At 45.5% G+C, this 16063-nt stretch overlaps 1 protein-coding gene across 2 annotated transcripts; it reads right to left on the bottom strand.

Annotated features, from left to right (window-relative positions):
• Positions 1-331: 331 nt before the first annotated feature.
• Positions 332-15597, bottom strand: LOC125429328 (keratin, type II cytoskeletal 6A-like). 2 transcript variants are annotated; one of them, XM_048490353.1, is made up of 10 exons: positions 14801-15597; positions 11461-11678; positions 10071-10131; positions 8444-8539; positions 6837-7001; positions 5601-5726; positions 2331-2551; positions 1656-1687; positions 1381-1557; positions 332-1341 (listed from the first exon to the last, which is right to left on the bottom strand). In XM_048490353.1, exons 1-10 carry the CDS (start codon positions 15482-15484, stop codon positions 1097-1099), a joined length of 2025 nt encoding a protein of 674 aa, XP_048346310.1. In that variant the 5' UTR covers positions 15485-15597; the 3' UTR covers positions 332-1096. The 2 variants fall into 2 exon arrangements, with proteins under 2 accessions (XP_048346310.1, XP_048346309.1); XM_048490352.1 differs by having other exon boundaries at positions 332-1557.
• Positions 15598-16063: the final 466 nt, after the last annotated feature.

Raw genomic sequence — 16063 nt, 5'->3', positions numbered from 1 at the left:
TGCAGCCCCCTCAGTGGGGCAAGTCATGTCCTTTGGAAATATTTTGGATCAGGAAACAGTTTTGCAGAGAGTTTCTTCTCTCTTCCCTCTCCTCAAACGAGGTTCCCATCTGAAATGGGTCTCTGCAGCACTTGGGAAATTATAAAATGTAAAACTAAGGAGGATAAGAGGGGCAAAAACACATAGGAACTGAACATCCGGAAATTAAAATCACAGAGATCCAAATTGCGAGAGTTTGCAGTCAAATTTGACTTAAGAGACTGTGCATGTGAGTTTCCTAAAATTGTATCAGCCTTAAACATACCAATGAAAAAAACACCAAGACAACAACTGATTTGACTGCAGTTTATTGAGAATGGCCACTTCCCAAGGAAATGGGAAACAAACCATGAGAAACAAAGACAGGTGCATAAGAACTGGAATTGGCATAAGAATGATATTTACGACGACAGCTTTCCAAACGATGCAAATATTATTCAGTGTTTTTCTGCAGAACCATGTTACTCTAGTGGTATGAACACAGAGTAACACATGCCTTTCGTTAACACAAAACTATCTAGTTACCTAGATAATCCCAAGCAAATAAGAATCGTTTTAACTCAATTTCAATGTTGACTGATCCAAACATGAACACAGACAAAAACAATGGAATCCTGATATTTTCTGTGACTTATGGAATTACAGCAGCACCCAAAGAGAACAAACTATTGGAAGGAGAAGCCTCAAGAAAGAGAAGGAAAGGTCATTTAAATACATATTGCCATTTGGCAGCTACCCCTGAAAAAGCCAAAAATATACAGCATATTGAACGAGGCACTGCCACATGCATGATCTACAGATCTCAATGAAATCTCTTCTAGCTGGTATCATAAATGACAAAACCATTGGCTCATTTTACTACCATTCTCCACTGGCAACATTTCTCCATGGGTCATGTTTTAAACAATAAGCAACAGGAGCAAGATGGAAGAGGGTGCCTTGTTGCAGATTTCCTTTGAGGATCAAAAGAGTTTGTTCTTTTCTGGAATACCAGGATGTGGTTGAAGGTGTTGTGCTGCTGCCACTAGAAGCTCACTTTTCCTGGACCTGCTGGGACTTAATATCCTCCACCAGATTTGGTGGACGATGTGGTGCTTCTCCTTACGGTTGTTCTGGAGCCGCCTCCTGAACCATGCGAGAAACCACCTCCACTGCAAGAACCTCCTGAGCCACCACTAACGATGCCTCCACCTCCTCCGCTTATAATTCCGCCTCCGTAGCCTCCACTTCCGCCTCCGTAGCCTCCACTTCCACCTCCATAGCCACAGCTGCCGCCTCCGATCCCACCGCCGATTCCACTGCCTCCCATTCCGCCGCCGAGTCCACCGCTGAGTCCACCGCCTCCCATTCCAAGTCCTCCGCTTCCCATTCCGCCGCTGAGTCCACCGCCTCCCATTCCGCCGCCAAGTCCACTGCCTCCCATTCCAAGTCCTCCGCCTCCCATTCCGCCTCCAAGTCCACCAATTCCGCCGCCACCAATTCCACCACCGCCGTATCGGTGGGTATTGCTCCTTACAGCTGCAAGAAAAGCACAGGTTTAGTGGCATCCGCGTACACACTTTCATGACTTACGAATGATTGCAAAATCAAGGATGGAAAAGGTACTATCTACTTACAGACATGAACTTGGGATCCTTGGCCAGACAGTCTGTTTAGAAACAAGAAACATACATCATTCAATTAAAGAAACATACATCATTAATTGAAACAAAGCCCTCTTTGACTGAAAATATAATTGCTCCAATAGTCCTAATGGTATTTTTGAGGTGATAATAATCCTTTTTAGCGTTTATGAATAATTCTGCTAAAAGTGCAAGGGACCAACAAGTCATCAGTGTTATATTGCAGTTCCTACCCACCCCTCAATGATCAACCCACACATTCTAGACCCGTGTATATAAGCAAAGAACACAGAACACCGTTTGTTGCATGGTGGTAGAAGAGTGCAAAGGTTATTACAGAAGGCAAAGCTTATGCTTTCTGACTGCACTGCTTTATATCCTGTAATCTGCCTTGAGTTTTAGCAAGAATGGCAGACTATTAATGAATGACTGAACAACAAATATCCTTACCAAGATGACACAAATTTGCTGCCTAAAATATGAATGTTGAATATTCACAGGGGACTCCCTGAATATTTGCCCAATCCTGGCTGAATTCCTGACACTTAAACTTGTCAGTCAGTGGTCTTTGCAATCAAGACCACTCTATTTAAACCATCCCCAAGATCTGAGGGTGTGACCTGGCTTTATTGAAACCATTCCCCATGAGAAAGGCTGCAGTGCATGTACCTGCTCTCTTCTCCTTCCAGCAGTTTCCTGTACATGGCAATCTCAATGTCCAAAGCAAGTTTGACATTCATCAGGTCCTGGTACTCTTTCAATAGGCGAGCCAGTTCTGCCTTGTCCTTCTGCAGAGCACTCTCCAGCTCATCCAGTTTCTGCTTAGCATCCCGTAAGGCCAGCTCACCACGCTCCTCAGATTCAGCAATGGCTGACTGCAGCTGAGCACACTAGAAGAGGAAAGGAGAGGGGGTGGGAAATATAGATTTCAACCATTGGTTTCTTTCTGTCAGGAAGAAGAAGAAGAAGAGTTTGGATTTATATCCCCCCTTTCTCTCCTGCAGGAGACTCAAAGGGGCTTACAATCTCCTTGCCCTTCCCCCCTCACAACAAACACCCTGTGAGGTGGGTGGGGCTGAGAGAGCTCCGGAGAACTGTGACTAGGCCAAGGTCACCCAGCTGGCGTGTGTGGGAGTGTACAGGCTAATCTGAATTCCCCAGATAAGCCTCCACAGCTCAGGCGGCAGAGCTGGGAATCAAACCTGTTCCTCCAGATTAGATACATGAGCTCTTAACCTCCTACGCCACTGCTGCTCCTGGGCTGACTGACCTTCAATGGTTCTGCTCTGGAAGTGTCTCAACCCTCTCTGTTATTTGTTGGCCAGGGATATATTGATTATAAGCCAGCATGGCGTAGTGGTTGAGAGAGGTAGACTATAATCTGGAGAACCAAGCTTGATTCCCCACACCTCCACATGAGCACTGGACTCTTATCTGGTAAGTTGGATTTGTTCCCCTGCTGCTACACATGAAGCCTGCTGGGTGACCTTGGGCTAGTCACAGTTCTCTCGGAACTCTCTCAGCCCCACCTACCTCACAAGGTGCCTGTTGTGGGGAGAGGAAGGGAAGGAGTTTGTAAACTGCCTTGAGTCTCCTTACAGGAGAGAAAGGCGGGGTATAAATACAACATCTTCTCCTCTTCCTAGGAAAAACAAGCCCTGTTTTCTCTGGAAATGGAGCTGCTGGCTTAGCTTTCAAGGCTGGTCTGATTGTCTAATTGCTATCTGCTTCTGGAAAGCCTTTCTGCCTAGCATTTTTGAACTAACTCCTTCTGTGTAACTTGGGGCCTTTCCCCACTTACCTTAAGCCCTGCGCTACTCGAGGAGAGTAGCGCGGGGTCCCTCGGCACTCCCCACTGAGAGGGGCGGCGACAGCGCAGCCGCCCCGAAGCTGCTGCTGTCGCGCCCCTCAGCGCGCAGCATCCCAGGAGATCTTCTTAACGGCGCCTTTTGATGGCCCCGCGCAGAGCGCGGGGTCGTGGGGACGGCCGGGCACGCGCCTGGGATGCTGCGCACTGAGAGCAGCGCGCGGCATAGAGGGGAACAACGAGAGTGGGGAAAGGCCCTTGGAAACCAAAAATTATGTCCAGAAAACTTCTAAAAATGGTGATCTTGTCTTGCTTGTCCTGACGTTCCTCGGACATTATCTGAAGAGTGTGAGATGCTCTTCTGGGATTCTGGATTAGATGTTTTGTGTTGGGTTTTGATCCTTAGTCTGCCTGGATGATACTGCATATCTTTTCACTAAAAGAGGGATGTTCAGTTCAGTTAATTTCACTTGAAAGGGGGGGTTCAGTTCAGTTAATTTCACTTGGGGGATGTTCAGTTCAGTTAATTTCACTTGAAAGAAATGACAGATTTAGAGAGCAAACTCTCATCAAATCCCAGCTAAGCGTCCTTCTCAAAACCCATCTTCCCCTGTGCACTGCCCCCAAACCTCCAGGAGTTTCTCAAGCCAGAGTTTGCAACTCTAAGAACAGCTTGGACTATGACATTTTTTCTTGTGATAAATTAAGCATTGGGGAAATTGCTTCTTTTTTAAAAAGAAAGCTGATAAGCAAGGGCTGCACGAAAGCCATACCCCCAGGCTTGGAAACTTCGTTCCCTACGTCAAAGGGGAAGATTCTCTAAGGGGAGGGAAGAACACTGGGCATAGTTAGAAATGTCTTCTTTACTGTTGTCATGTGTCAGGGCTAAGCTCGGGCAAGTCCCACCTCAAATTAAGACCTGCTGACACATAATCTTTTCAATTGTTGTCCTAGGTCAAATTGTTTTATGTCGGCAATAAACCAAGATTGTTTTAAAATCTGTCATTTTGTTTAATAACTACTATAAAATGACTTTTTAAAAAAATGATGAGGCATTTCACAGCCGTTGGCATGTTCTTCCTAGCAGTGTCTTTATTAGCAAAGAGATACTTGTTCACATTTTTCTCCCTAACCTGAGATGGGGAGACATTATCACATTACATCCCACCTTTCCTCCTGGGAATTTGGGACAGAAGCTAAAATGACTAAACTTGGAAAAGACAGCAGGGAAAGAGGACGATCCAACACGAAATGGAATAATTTTTTTAAGGAAATATACGTTACGGTTTAATTTTGGGTTTGAGGTTAGCCTATATATGAATGTCATCTGTTGAAAGTACAATGCTGTTTTAGAGTTTACAATTGAGCATTATTGAAATGTAATTTGATCTTGAGATACGATGCCTGAGAGGTTTCAAGGCATGAATTGGTTTAACGTATTTGATTTATGAGCTGGTGTTTAGAACGATCACTTTAAGTACAGAATTGTTGAGATTTTGAAATCGGAAAGTTTGATTTAATTGAGAATATTGTTTATTCAGAAAAGTACATCAGTACTTATAGGCAAGGCGGGTTTCGAAATTTGTGTCAATATAGGCCAGGGGTCTATTTAACCTAGAACTAATTAGAACTTTTCTAGCTCTTACTAGAGTCCAACATGGCACATTTCCATGTCAGGGCAGACATGTGCTATTGGGACAGGATCTTTCCATATGATGCACACATGATGGCCGCAACCATTTTCCATGTTGCAGTTGCAACACCTTGGGCCATTGAGCCACCTAAGCCTCTTAAGGGAATGCGACTTCAAATAGTGTCACACCTGCTTCGGTGTAATTCATGTTGTATGCGAAATGCCTGGCTCGTGTGATGCAATAGCCAAAGTGAGCATCTGTTGTTGTTTTTCTTGTTACCTCCCATATTGCAAAGGGTTGAAAAACTAGAAGGGCGATTTAGAAGGAGATCGACAGGCTTCAGACTACTTCCAAATGGAGTTGCTGAGTCAGAAAACCATGTTTTCCAAATGGCAACAGCTCTCCAGTAAAGGTCTTTCCCCAACTATTGAGAGGAAGGGTGGCTTCCCAATGTAATAAATGATGAAGAATGGGGATGATGAAGATGATATTCCATACCTGCTTCTTGGCATGTTCAATTTCAGAGCGCAGCCTCTGGATGGCTCTGGTCAGCTCTTGAATCTCCTGCCTGGTGCTCTGTAAGTTGTCCCCGTGTCTTCCAGCTGTGTTCTGAAGAGCTTCATACTGTCACACAGAAACCACATGTTAAAAGCCTATCCTTCCATATTTCTCTCCATTCACTCAAATAGATGGGCCACAACAGAAACCCAGGACAGGCACAAATGTATATCAGTGTGACTGTCAGGCGGGTATAGAGGTTTCCTTGAAGAGAAGGAACTATTATTATTAAATCAGTTTGCATGCACATTGTAGATACGTCATAAAAATCTGGCTAGTTCTATGGAACACCTAAGTGAGAAGGTCATTGGCTGTCTGTCCCAAATGTGCAAAGATTGGTGGCTACACTGTTCATGCCAAAGCTATTTTAAGTTTTTTAATTACCTCAACCAAATATGTCAAACGTATCGCTTGCTAATGTTTAATTGAGGTTGCTGAGTATGGTTTTCAGCTGTCTTAGAACTGATCTTATTCTAAGCCACTTTGGATAATTTGGTAGGGGGAGGAGCTAACACAGCTTGACAAAACAGCAAAATAAATCATTTATTAGCACGCCAATCCCCGAGCTATGCAGCTGGTTTGATTCATTGCACGAGACTGATCAGGTGCTGACTGGCCAACATTTCAGGCTTTACTGACAGGTCGGCCATGTTTCTGTTGCCTATTGCGTCAGCTATCATCACTTTTCCCCACAAGATCTTGGAAATTATAGCTTGGTGAAGGTGGTTAGCAGTCTCTGTTATCAAATGTCTATTTAAAAACCCTATACCCCCTCCTCCTTTTTCACAGAACTGTAGTTCTCAGGAAGCAATCTGAAATCTGGGCTGGGTGCAGACCAAATTGCTACTGATTTCCCCTTTTCTCTTCATGTTATTCCTCAGAGTCTCTGAATGGCGAGGAGCAGCATTTTGAGGAGATCAGTGGGGTGCAGTGGGAAAGGGGAGGCAGGACAGTTTGGCACTGCTGATACAAAATGTAGTTCTACTCAATGTTTGACCAATGTTAGCATGGTGTAGAGGTATCGTCAGTTCTGAAATCAGGCCAAGAACTGTGGCTGACCGGCCCTGACTTTAGCCTTCTTTGGATCACCTTTTCCTATCTTAGAAGGAATAGGACAACCTTCTTGGAAAATGCCAACCTTGTTGGGCTTCTATTCTCTCTTCTCCATTTACTTACCTGGGTGTGGTACCAGGCTTCGGCTTCAGCTCGGCTACTGCGGGCAATCTCCTCATATTGGCTTCTTACTTCATCAATTATACCTTCCAAGTTGAGGTCGCGACTGTTATCCATGCTCACAACGATAGAGGTGTCTTGACCAACGGTCTGTAGCTGAGACAGTTCCTGTAAAGGACCAAAGGTACCTCCATCAATCAGCCATGGTTGCTTCACCTTATTATTTATTTATTTCATTTTTATTTTCATTTTAAACCGCCCTCCCCCGAAGGGCTCAGGGCGGTGTACATCAACATCATATAACACAAATATAAAACAATCTATAACCATTTTAAATTAATAAAATTTGAACAATTTAAAATTTGCAGATGGCGACTTATCCCAACCCCATTCCCGCCCACGGGAGACCAAGATGGTATGGGGTCAGATGGTCATCCTGGCTGGCCAAAAGCCTGGCGGAACAGGTCCGTTTTACAGGCCCTGCGGAAACTCTGAAGGTCCCGCAGGGCCCTGGTCTCCTTAGGGAGCCTGTTCCACCAGGTAGGGGCCAGGGCAGTAAAAGCCCTGGCCCTTGTTGAGGCCAGCCGGATCTTTTTTGGGCCAGGGATTTCCAGCAACTTCTAGGGCCCTAGTAGGGCAGTACGGGGAGATGCGATCCCTTGGCTATTTCCTTCCCATTACTGTCCCAGTTTTCCATTCAAGCAAAATAAAATGTAGATGACCTCTTGAATTAGGAAAAGAATGAGACAGCGAAGGGCAGGGGTTGGAATGTCAGACCAGAATCTGAAAGAGCCAGGTTCAAATCCCCACTCTGCTGTGGAAGCTAGCATTGTGGGGAGGGTGGGGTGTGCGTGTGTGGGTAAGTGTGTGTGTGTATATAGGGGAAGATTCGTGCAGGTAAAGCAAAGCACAAAGAGATGTCTAACTAAAGGTAATCAGAAGTGGCATCCTGTGACTTTTACCATTCACATGGGGTGCCCTTCTCGGGATTTTTTTAGTGGCGACCTTGAGGCTGTGGATTGAGCGCCTTCATTCCGACAGGTGCATCTTCTTTATTTGAATTGAGAAAATTACTAAAATTGCACCTATTTTCCATGGCCTTTGGCTAAAGAGAGGGTATCCCCCTTCTGGTAATATACATTTTGAAATAGGCTTTATGGACTTTGAAACAGGTTTTATGAATGTTAATCAGCTTTGTGAATTTTGATAGGTTTTATGGATTTTAAATAAGTTTTCTTGTTCTAGATTGCCATTGATTTTAGGTTATCCGCATTTGAAGACTTTTATCTGAGGGTACAATCTGCCCTGAGTATAGGATGAGCTAAAAATACATATAAATCCCCGGAGCCCTCCAGGGATCAGGCGGTATATAAATCGAAGAAATAAATAAAAATAAAAATAAATAAATAAAATAATCCAATCCTCAACAACTACCCTCAGCCTTCTTTTGATTCCCTGCCTTCTGCTCTCCAAACTATTTGAGGTGATACATTATCATATGTAATTTATCTGAAGAAGTGAATGAGGGTTTTCATGAGACCAAAATTGAAACTGGGAAGGGGGAGGGAAGAAAGCCCCAGATAACTAAAACAGTAGAAAGACTCTTTTACCTGTTCATATACAGCCCGCAGGAATCTGATTTGATCCGCCAAAGCACCAACTTTAGTTTCCAGGTCACTCTTGGTCATGTAGGCACAATCCACATCCTGCAAGACAGAGAACATTTTTTACAAAATTAATAAATTCTCACGGTATTAACTCCTGCAGCAATTCGCATGGCAGATCTTAGGCATGTTTGCACAGAACATTTTCATGTTCCTGCGTTGGCTCTTCAGTCAGTCAGGTCTTTGCTGGATATGCGACTCAGCAGGGCGCAGCATCTGAGTCTGCTTCCCGGTACTAAAATTGAGCCCTGGGGTTTGAAATATTGGAGATAAGCGTTGCTAAACATGTGCAGAGTACTCTTCCTTGTCTAGTGACTGACTGCATCCAGACACAGTCACCTCAAGGAGTAGAACACCTCAAGGAGTAGAACACCTCAAGTCACCTCAAGGAGTAGAACAAAAGGTGACTTCTGGTTAGATTTGAGTCCCTGTTGCCTTTTGTGAAAATCTCAATGAACAGGATATAGCACCTGAACAGACACTATTTCTAGGGTTGCCAGCTCTGGTTTGGGAAATACTTGAAGATTTTGAGGAAGGTTGGGTTTCAGGAGGGGAGGGATCTGAGCAGGATATGATGCCATAAAGCCCTCCCTCCAGAGCCTCCATTTTCTCCAGGAGAGCTGATCTCGGTCACCTGGAGACCAGTTGTAATAGTGGGAGATTTCCAGCCGCTACCTGGAAAATGGCAACCCTAGCTTGAACACACCAAGTGGGCTCATCCTGAATCACACCATTGGCCACAAAGGTCAGTACAGTCTGCTGAGATTGGCTCTCCAAGGCCTCAAGCAGAAATCTTTCATTTTGCCTACTGATCCTTTGAACTGGAGATGACAGGGATTAAAATCTGGATCTTCTGCGTGCCAAACAGATGTACAGCTATTGTGGCACACCCCTCCCCTGCTCCCTAGAATGCTTCTCCCAATCACAGATGCCTTAAAATGCCCATGAGTTTTATATATTGGTTTAGACATCAGTGCACTACATCAATTCCTTATTCCCTACGTGGCCACTGACAATTCACAATGAGTTACACACAGAAGGTGTGTGGCTCACTGGGAACCATTGTGCACTGAGAACTCACGAACATGCAAGCAAGCCTCTAGGATAATCTTCATGCTGACTGTCATATCAGAGTGCATGTAGGTGGTGGGAAATCCTGCCACCACCTCTGTTCCCAACTTCTTCCTGAGCTAAGTTTTCAAAGAGAAAGTGGGTGGCTCGGATTTGCCTTGAACACGTCAGCTTTCAACACCCAAGAAGGTTCTGATACCGAGTTGCATGCCGGTGAGAAATCCCCACATCGTGAGAAGGTACACCACCCAGTTGTCAGACTTAACTCCAGTCAAACGCATTGAAATCACAGGGCTTGGACTGGAGTCACTCTGCCTGGGATTATTTTGACTGTCCCGTGAGAATATTGCACCAACGTAATTGAATCAGCTCCAAACCATCCGCCTTTGAAAACAAATGCATCTATGCATTTGGACATCGTGGGGTGATGCCACATTGAATGCGGCCACTGGGTTGTGCCTTCTCTGTTTCATAGCATGCAGCCACATTCTACTTCTCTCACCTTTTTCAGCACCACAAATTCGTTCTCAGCCGTGGTACGCCTGTTGATCTCTTCTTCGTACCTGTTTCAAGGAAATTTTAAAAAAATACAACCTGAATTCTTCTTGCAAAGTTAAGTTTTTATTTTCTTCATTTATCACGCTATACTTAAAATCAGCAACAAAAGACTCGGGTATACTAGACGACCACAGCAAGGTCGAAATATATATACCATACACGTTTCAGAATCATCAAAATAGTCAATAAAATGTGTGACAGGCAACTTTTCCCTCCCTGCAAATGCAAAATCATGCACCGGTTGATATATCCTAGCCTAAGTTTTTATTGATTCCAGCAAGTCCCTGACTGTAAGGAAAATTGAGAACCAAATGTATTTATATTTTTAGAGCTCTGGTTCAGTGAATACACTGTACTGTTGCTAATTATACTGCAAATGACTCATTTTATAATGCAGACTTTATGTGTTGTTAAGTTTTATATTCATTTTCTTTTTCAGATTGCCTGGCCTTTGGCTGGAGTGTTCGTACATTTCACAGATGCTGACGCAAGCCCGCTATTAAGATCAGACAGCGGAATGGGAACACAATTGCCACTTGTGACTTTGGAGTGCCTGGCAAGTAGGGGATTGGTTAAGAAGGCGTTATATTTAGGGATTTGTATATGCCTTCCATCTAGGTCTCCACATCTCCTATATGTGAACATGTGTATTTTGCCATATTACATATGAACTAGTTGGATAGTCTTCATAAGCCAGTGCAGTCCTGATCAGAGGTACACCCTTCTAAGGGGTGCCATCATCTCCAGATGATACCCTGAAATCTTGGTGCCGATACATCCAAAAATGCACCCCCTGCAGGAACATCCTAGAAATTTGCCCAAGAATCTTTGTTCTGCATTGAGTTTTCTGCATTGCTGTCAATGGGGGTTGCAGGCTGTGGGGGGCACATTTCTGAAGGCACAGTCTCAAAACTTTCAGGATCTCATCAGGAGACTGCCCTAACGATACCCCCCAAGTTTGGTGCAGTTTGGTTCAGGGGGGCCAAAGTTATGGACCCTCAAAACTGTAGCCCCCATCTCCTATTAGCTCCCATTGGAAACAATGGGGGATAGGGGCACCCCCTTTGGGAGTCCATAACTTTGGACTCCCTGAACCAAACCTCACCAAACTTGGGGAGCAGCATAAAAACAGTCTCCTGATGATACGTTGAAAATGTGGTGCTGCTAGTCTAAAAACTGCGCCCTCTGCAGGCCAAAAACAGAAAACCACTAAAATACCCAAAAACGAACCCTGCATTTTGATGCCCCCCCCCCAAGGTGATGCCCTGGGCAGCTGCCCACCTTGCCCAATGGGCATTACGCCAGTGGCACTTAGACACATGTTTGTTTCTTACTTGTTCTTGAAATCTTCCACGTAGTGTTGCATACTCTGAAGCTCGGGTTCCAGCTGGGCCCTTTGGCTCTGGATTGCTTCCACTTGTCTCCGCAGGTTAGTAATGAAATTCTCAAAGGCCCCATCCAGGTTCATGCGTGGGCCTTGTCCTTGCGACTGCTGTTGCAAGATCTGCCATTTGGTTTGCAGAACCTTGTTTTGCTGCTCTAGGAACCGGACCTGAAACCCAAGAGGTTAGATGTCTTGGACTTTGGAGGGGTTTGGCCTCATCTAGTAGGTCTGGAGAGGACAGGTGTTGACAACAGAAGCAGTTCATTCACAAATGTCTGATTTTCACTAGAAAGGTCAAGGAGGGTCAGCCCTGAATCATATCCCATTTCTCACTTTTTAAAACATTAAATGAGAAAGAGAACAATTATGATTGGAATATGTATTGTCGAAGGCTTTCACGGCCGGAATCACTTGGGTGCTGTGTGGTTTCCGGGCTGTATGGCCGTGTTCTAGCAGCATTCTCTCCTGACGTTTTGCCTGCATCTGTGGCTGATCCTCTGAAGATGCCAGCCACAGATGCAGGTGAAACGTCAGGAGAGAATGCTGCTAGAACACGGCCATACAGTCCGGAAACCACACAGCACCCAAATGATTGGAATATTTGGGCACATTTTAAGCATGCATGGAGTTCCAACTCCTCCAAGAAACATCACTACTTCTGGGTTTTTTTCTAATGTATTCTCTTTCTATTGAGAAGAATAAGAGGAGGAGGAGTTTGGATTTCTACATCATCTTTCCCTCCTGTAAGGAGACTCAAGTTGGCTTACAAATTTCTTTTCCCTTCCTGTTTCCACGACAGACACCTTGTAAGGTAGGTGGGGCTCAGAGAGTTCTGGGACTTGCCCAAGATCACCCAGAAGGAGTGTAGGCATGAGGAAACAAACCTGGTTAACCAGATAAGAGTCTCCCACTCATGTGGAGGAGTGGGGAATCAAACCAGATTCTCCAGATCACAGTCCACCTGCTCTTAACCGCTAAACCATGCTGGCTCTCAGGTTCCATTCAGAACTGTGCTTCAGCCCAAAGGTTGCAAATCACCGCTTGCTTAGATAAGCAAAAACCTGGAGGCAAGAAGACTTTATAATACTGGTCTTTTTTTTAAACTGCAGGTTACAAATTACCAGCATAGGGTTGCGTGGTTGGGTGAGCGTACAAAGATTGTTCTGGCCTTGTGATATTTATGGCCTTATATGCAAGTCTAGTGCAGTCAAAATGAAGGGGGAAATTAAGTTTCAATTAAATCAGAATGATACTGATTACTTTGACACAGAGTAGGAACTCCCAACTTCTCTTTTAATTATGCTCTTCAGGTAAATATTTGGTAGGAAACTGACTGGGTGATCTTGGGCCAGTTACACGCTCTCAGGCTCGATCCGGGCAAGTATTTAGATGGGAGACCACCAAGGAAGTCCAGGGTTGCAACATGGTGCCAGACAACGGAGAAACACCTCTGCAATCTCCTTCACTGGAACTCTTACGGAGTTGTCAGCTGTGACCAAATGGCAAAACCCGCTTTATTTGTAATGAGACATCTTTGTCAGTCAGATGTTGGCTTAGGTTTTAAGCATCAAAGCATTCTATCTCGGCCAGTTGCTGTCCGAGGGAGGGATCTCTTTTGTGCGGGACCCTTTACCAATAATACACACCACTCACTTGCTGGGGTAATAAATTGGCCATAGCCACTTTATTGAGCAGAAGCGTGAGGCTAAGCATGGGTCTGGTTATGGTCATGCGGGTACGTTCTACAGCTCAGCAGGGCGGGCGCCCCGTCCCGAGCTTCGTTCTCCTGTGGGGCTCTGCCAGGCGGACGCTCCTGGCCAGAGATGTTCCCCTTCAGCCTGGTTCGACAGGGGCGGGTTGCCTCTTGCCACTGTTGCCGTTCCCGAGGGGAAGGCGTAGAACATAAGAACATAAGAACTAGCCTGCTGGATCAGACCAAAGTCCATCTAGTCCAGCTCTCTGCTACTCGCAGTGGCCCACCAGGTGCCTTTGGGAGCTCACATGTAGGATGTGAACGCAATGGCCTTCTGCGGCTGTTGCTCCCGATCACCTGGTCTGTTAAGGCATTTGCAATCTCAGATCAAGGAGGATCAAGATTGGTAGCCATAAATCGACTTCTCCTCCATAAATCTGTCCAAGCCCCTTTTAAAGCTATCCAGGTTAGTGGCCATCACCCCCTCCTGTGGCAGCATATTCCAAACACCAATCACACGTTGCGTGAAGAAGTGTTTCCTTTTATTAGTCCTAATTCCTCCCCCCAGCATTTTCAATGAATGCCCCCTGGTTCTAGTATTGTGAGAAAGAGAGAAAAATTTCTCTCTGTCAACATTTTCTACCCCATGCATAATTTTGTAGACTTCAATCATATCCCCCCTCAGCCGCCTCCACTCCAAACGAAAGAGTCCCAAACGCTGCAGCCTCTCCTCATAGGGAAGGTGCTCCAGTCCCTCAATCATCCTTGTTGCCCTTCTCTGCACTTTTTCTATCTCCTCAATATCCTTTTTGAGATGCGGCGACCAGAACTGGACCAGAACTGGACCAGAACTGCGTAGCTCCCTAGCTCCCTTCCCCTTGCCCTTCCAGAGCCATACCCATGTGCCAACCACCAAGAATCGGGCTATGACAAAATAAGCATGCATTAACATGAAAAGAATAGGGAGAGGTGGGTGGGCAATTCGTCCGCCGGCGAGCACACGGCCCGGACAAAGGAGAACGAGCCTCTTTAAAGTCTCACTCGCCCCTCCTTCCGGTGACGCTCGCCCTCTTCTCGCGTGGCTTTCTTATGCCTTAGGGGCGGCATTGGCTGGTCCTGCCTGTTCCCACCCTGAGGAGCAACTGCACCTAGTGGTGATTCACAGGCGTCTTTCCTTTGAACCATTCTATACATCTGAGTGTCAATCTATAAAAATACTTCATACTTTCCCCCCTGTATTTTGATAAACACAGCTGGGAAAATTCAGAAGATCTTCTCTCCTCACTTTCTACCATTACGCTGCATTCAAAACAATGAGGATTTTCTAGTGCACCAGCTGAGGCTGATGGATTTTTATCTGTAGCCCCCGAATCTATAGATGGCAAACTCTTCATTGGCAAAACATTCTACTGAGCATCAAGACTGTCTAATTCCCCATGAGGCGTGGAGACATGTAGAAATCAGAGTTCACATTTTCAAACAAACACTTTGAAATTGATATAATATAGCCCTTGGGTTCAGCTGTTAAACAACAAAGTTACTTCAGCTTTTTAAAATCTGAGTCAAACTTGTAGCTCTTGCTGCTGTGATGACTCACCTTGTCAATGAAGGAGGCAAACTCATTGTTGAGGACCTTGATTTGTTCTTTCTCTTGATTCTTTACTTGCTGGATCTGTGGATCAATCTCTACATGGATTGGACGCAGAAGACTAGGATCCACTTGGACATCATGGATACCTCCTGGCCCACCGCCAAGACCTCCAGGTCCTCCGAAAGACCCACCGCCAAAACCTCCAGGTCCTCTGGGGCCACCAAAAGAGCCTCCTCCAAATCCACCCAAACCACCACCACCACCCATACCACCATAGCCTCCACTCATGCCACCACCATAGCCTCCACTCATGCCACCACCACTACCTCCCATACCACCATAGCCTCCACTCATGCCACCACCACCAATACTGCCACCACCTATACGTCCATAGCCACCACCATAGCTACCTGCTCCTCCACCTCCATAACCACCAAATCCCCCACCGCTGTAGCCACCACCACACATGCCTCCTCCATAGCCCCGTCCATAGGAAATCCTTGTTGTTCCACCTAAGTTATGGAGGCTTCGGCTGCCATATTGACCACTGAGACCACCACCAAATCCTCTGCCTGAGGAAAAACTACGTCTACATCCTCCTCCTCCTCCACCACCACCACCTCCAAAAGCAGAACACGAGCTGTAGCCTTTTCTACTGCCTTTGGAGGATGAATAAGTTTGGAAAGACATCACTTGGTTTTCAAAATTGAACAGGTGGCAGAGAAAATAATCAAGCCTAGCAGTTATAATGCAAAAAGGGAAAGATGCATGCAGAGCCCAAGGGAAGCAAGTCCCTCTGAATACACAGCTGGAAAGAGCCTTCCTTTTATTTGTTTCAGGGAGGTGTTGGGCTAGATTTTGCATGGGCGGGAAGGAGGATATCACTTTATTGTGTTCATGGACTTGGTGTGGTTGACAGATCTTCATCTCTGGCTTACCAAACACTGACCCTACCCATTAGCACACCCTTTCAGTGCTGAGGCAGAGAGAGAGAGAGAATGGTGATGATGAAGACCAGCGATCATGCAAGAAGTTTTTCATGACTAAGACATCTTAAGCTTGATTACTGGGTCCAAGGAGTAGACTCTTTAAATGACACAGCACATCACCTTTCGGTCTCAATGGATGTCCTATCTATCAGTATCTTCATCTGCATTTCTAATTGTAAAACCCCATGGCAGGCAACCGCTTTAGTGAATGCCAAACCATAGTGCGGCTTTCACAACTCCAAAAGCACGCCCGTGATTACACCCTAAATTGCCGCTGTGT

This window comes from Sphaerodactylus townsendi, linkage group LG03 (assembly GCF_021028975.2).
Source record: "Sphaerodactylus townsendi isolate TG3544 linkage group LG03, MPM_Stown_v2.3, whole genome shotgun sequence".
Classification (NCBI taxonomy): Eukaryota; Metazoa; Chordata; class Lepidosauria; order Squamata; family Sphaerodactylidae; genus Sphaerodactylus; species Sphaerodactylus townsendi.
This window is presented reverse-complemented; position numbering and strand designations above follow the sequence as displayed.

Coding starts and splice junctions, on each gene's coding strand:
- LOC125429328 (XM_048490352.1), bottom strand. CDS start 15,484: ATGTCTTTCCAAACTTATTCATCCTCCAAAGGCAGTAGAAAAGGCTAC. Junction 8,540..10,070: donor AATTTGTGGTGCTGAAAAAG/GTGAGAGAAGTA, acceptor TCTGTCTTGCAG/GATGTGGATTGTGCCTACAT. Junction 5,727..6,836: donor AAGCCTGGTACCACACCCAG/GTAAGTAAATGG, acceptor TCTGTGTGACAG/TATGAAGCTCTTCAGAACAC.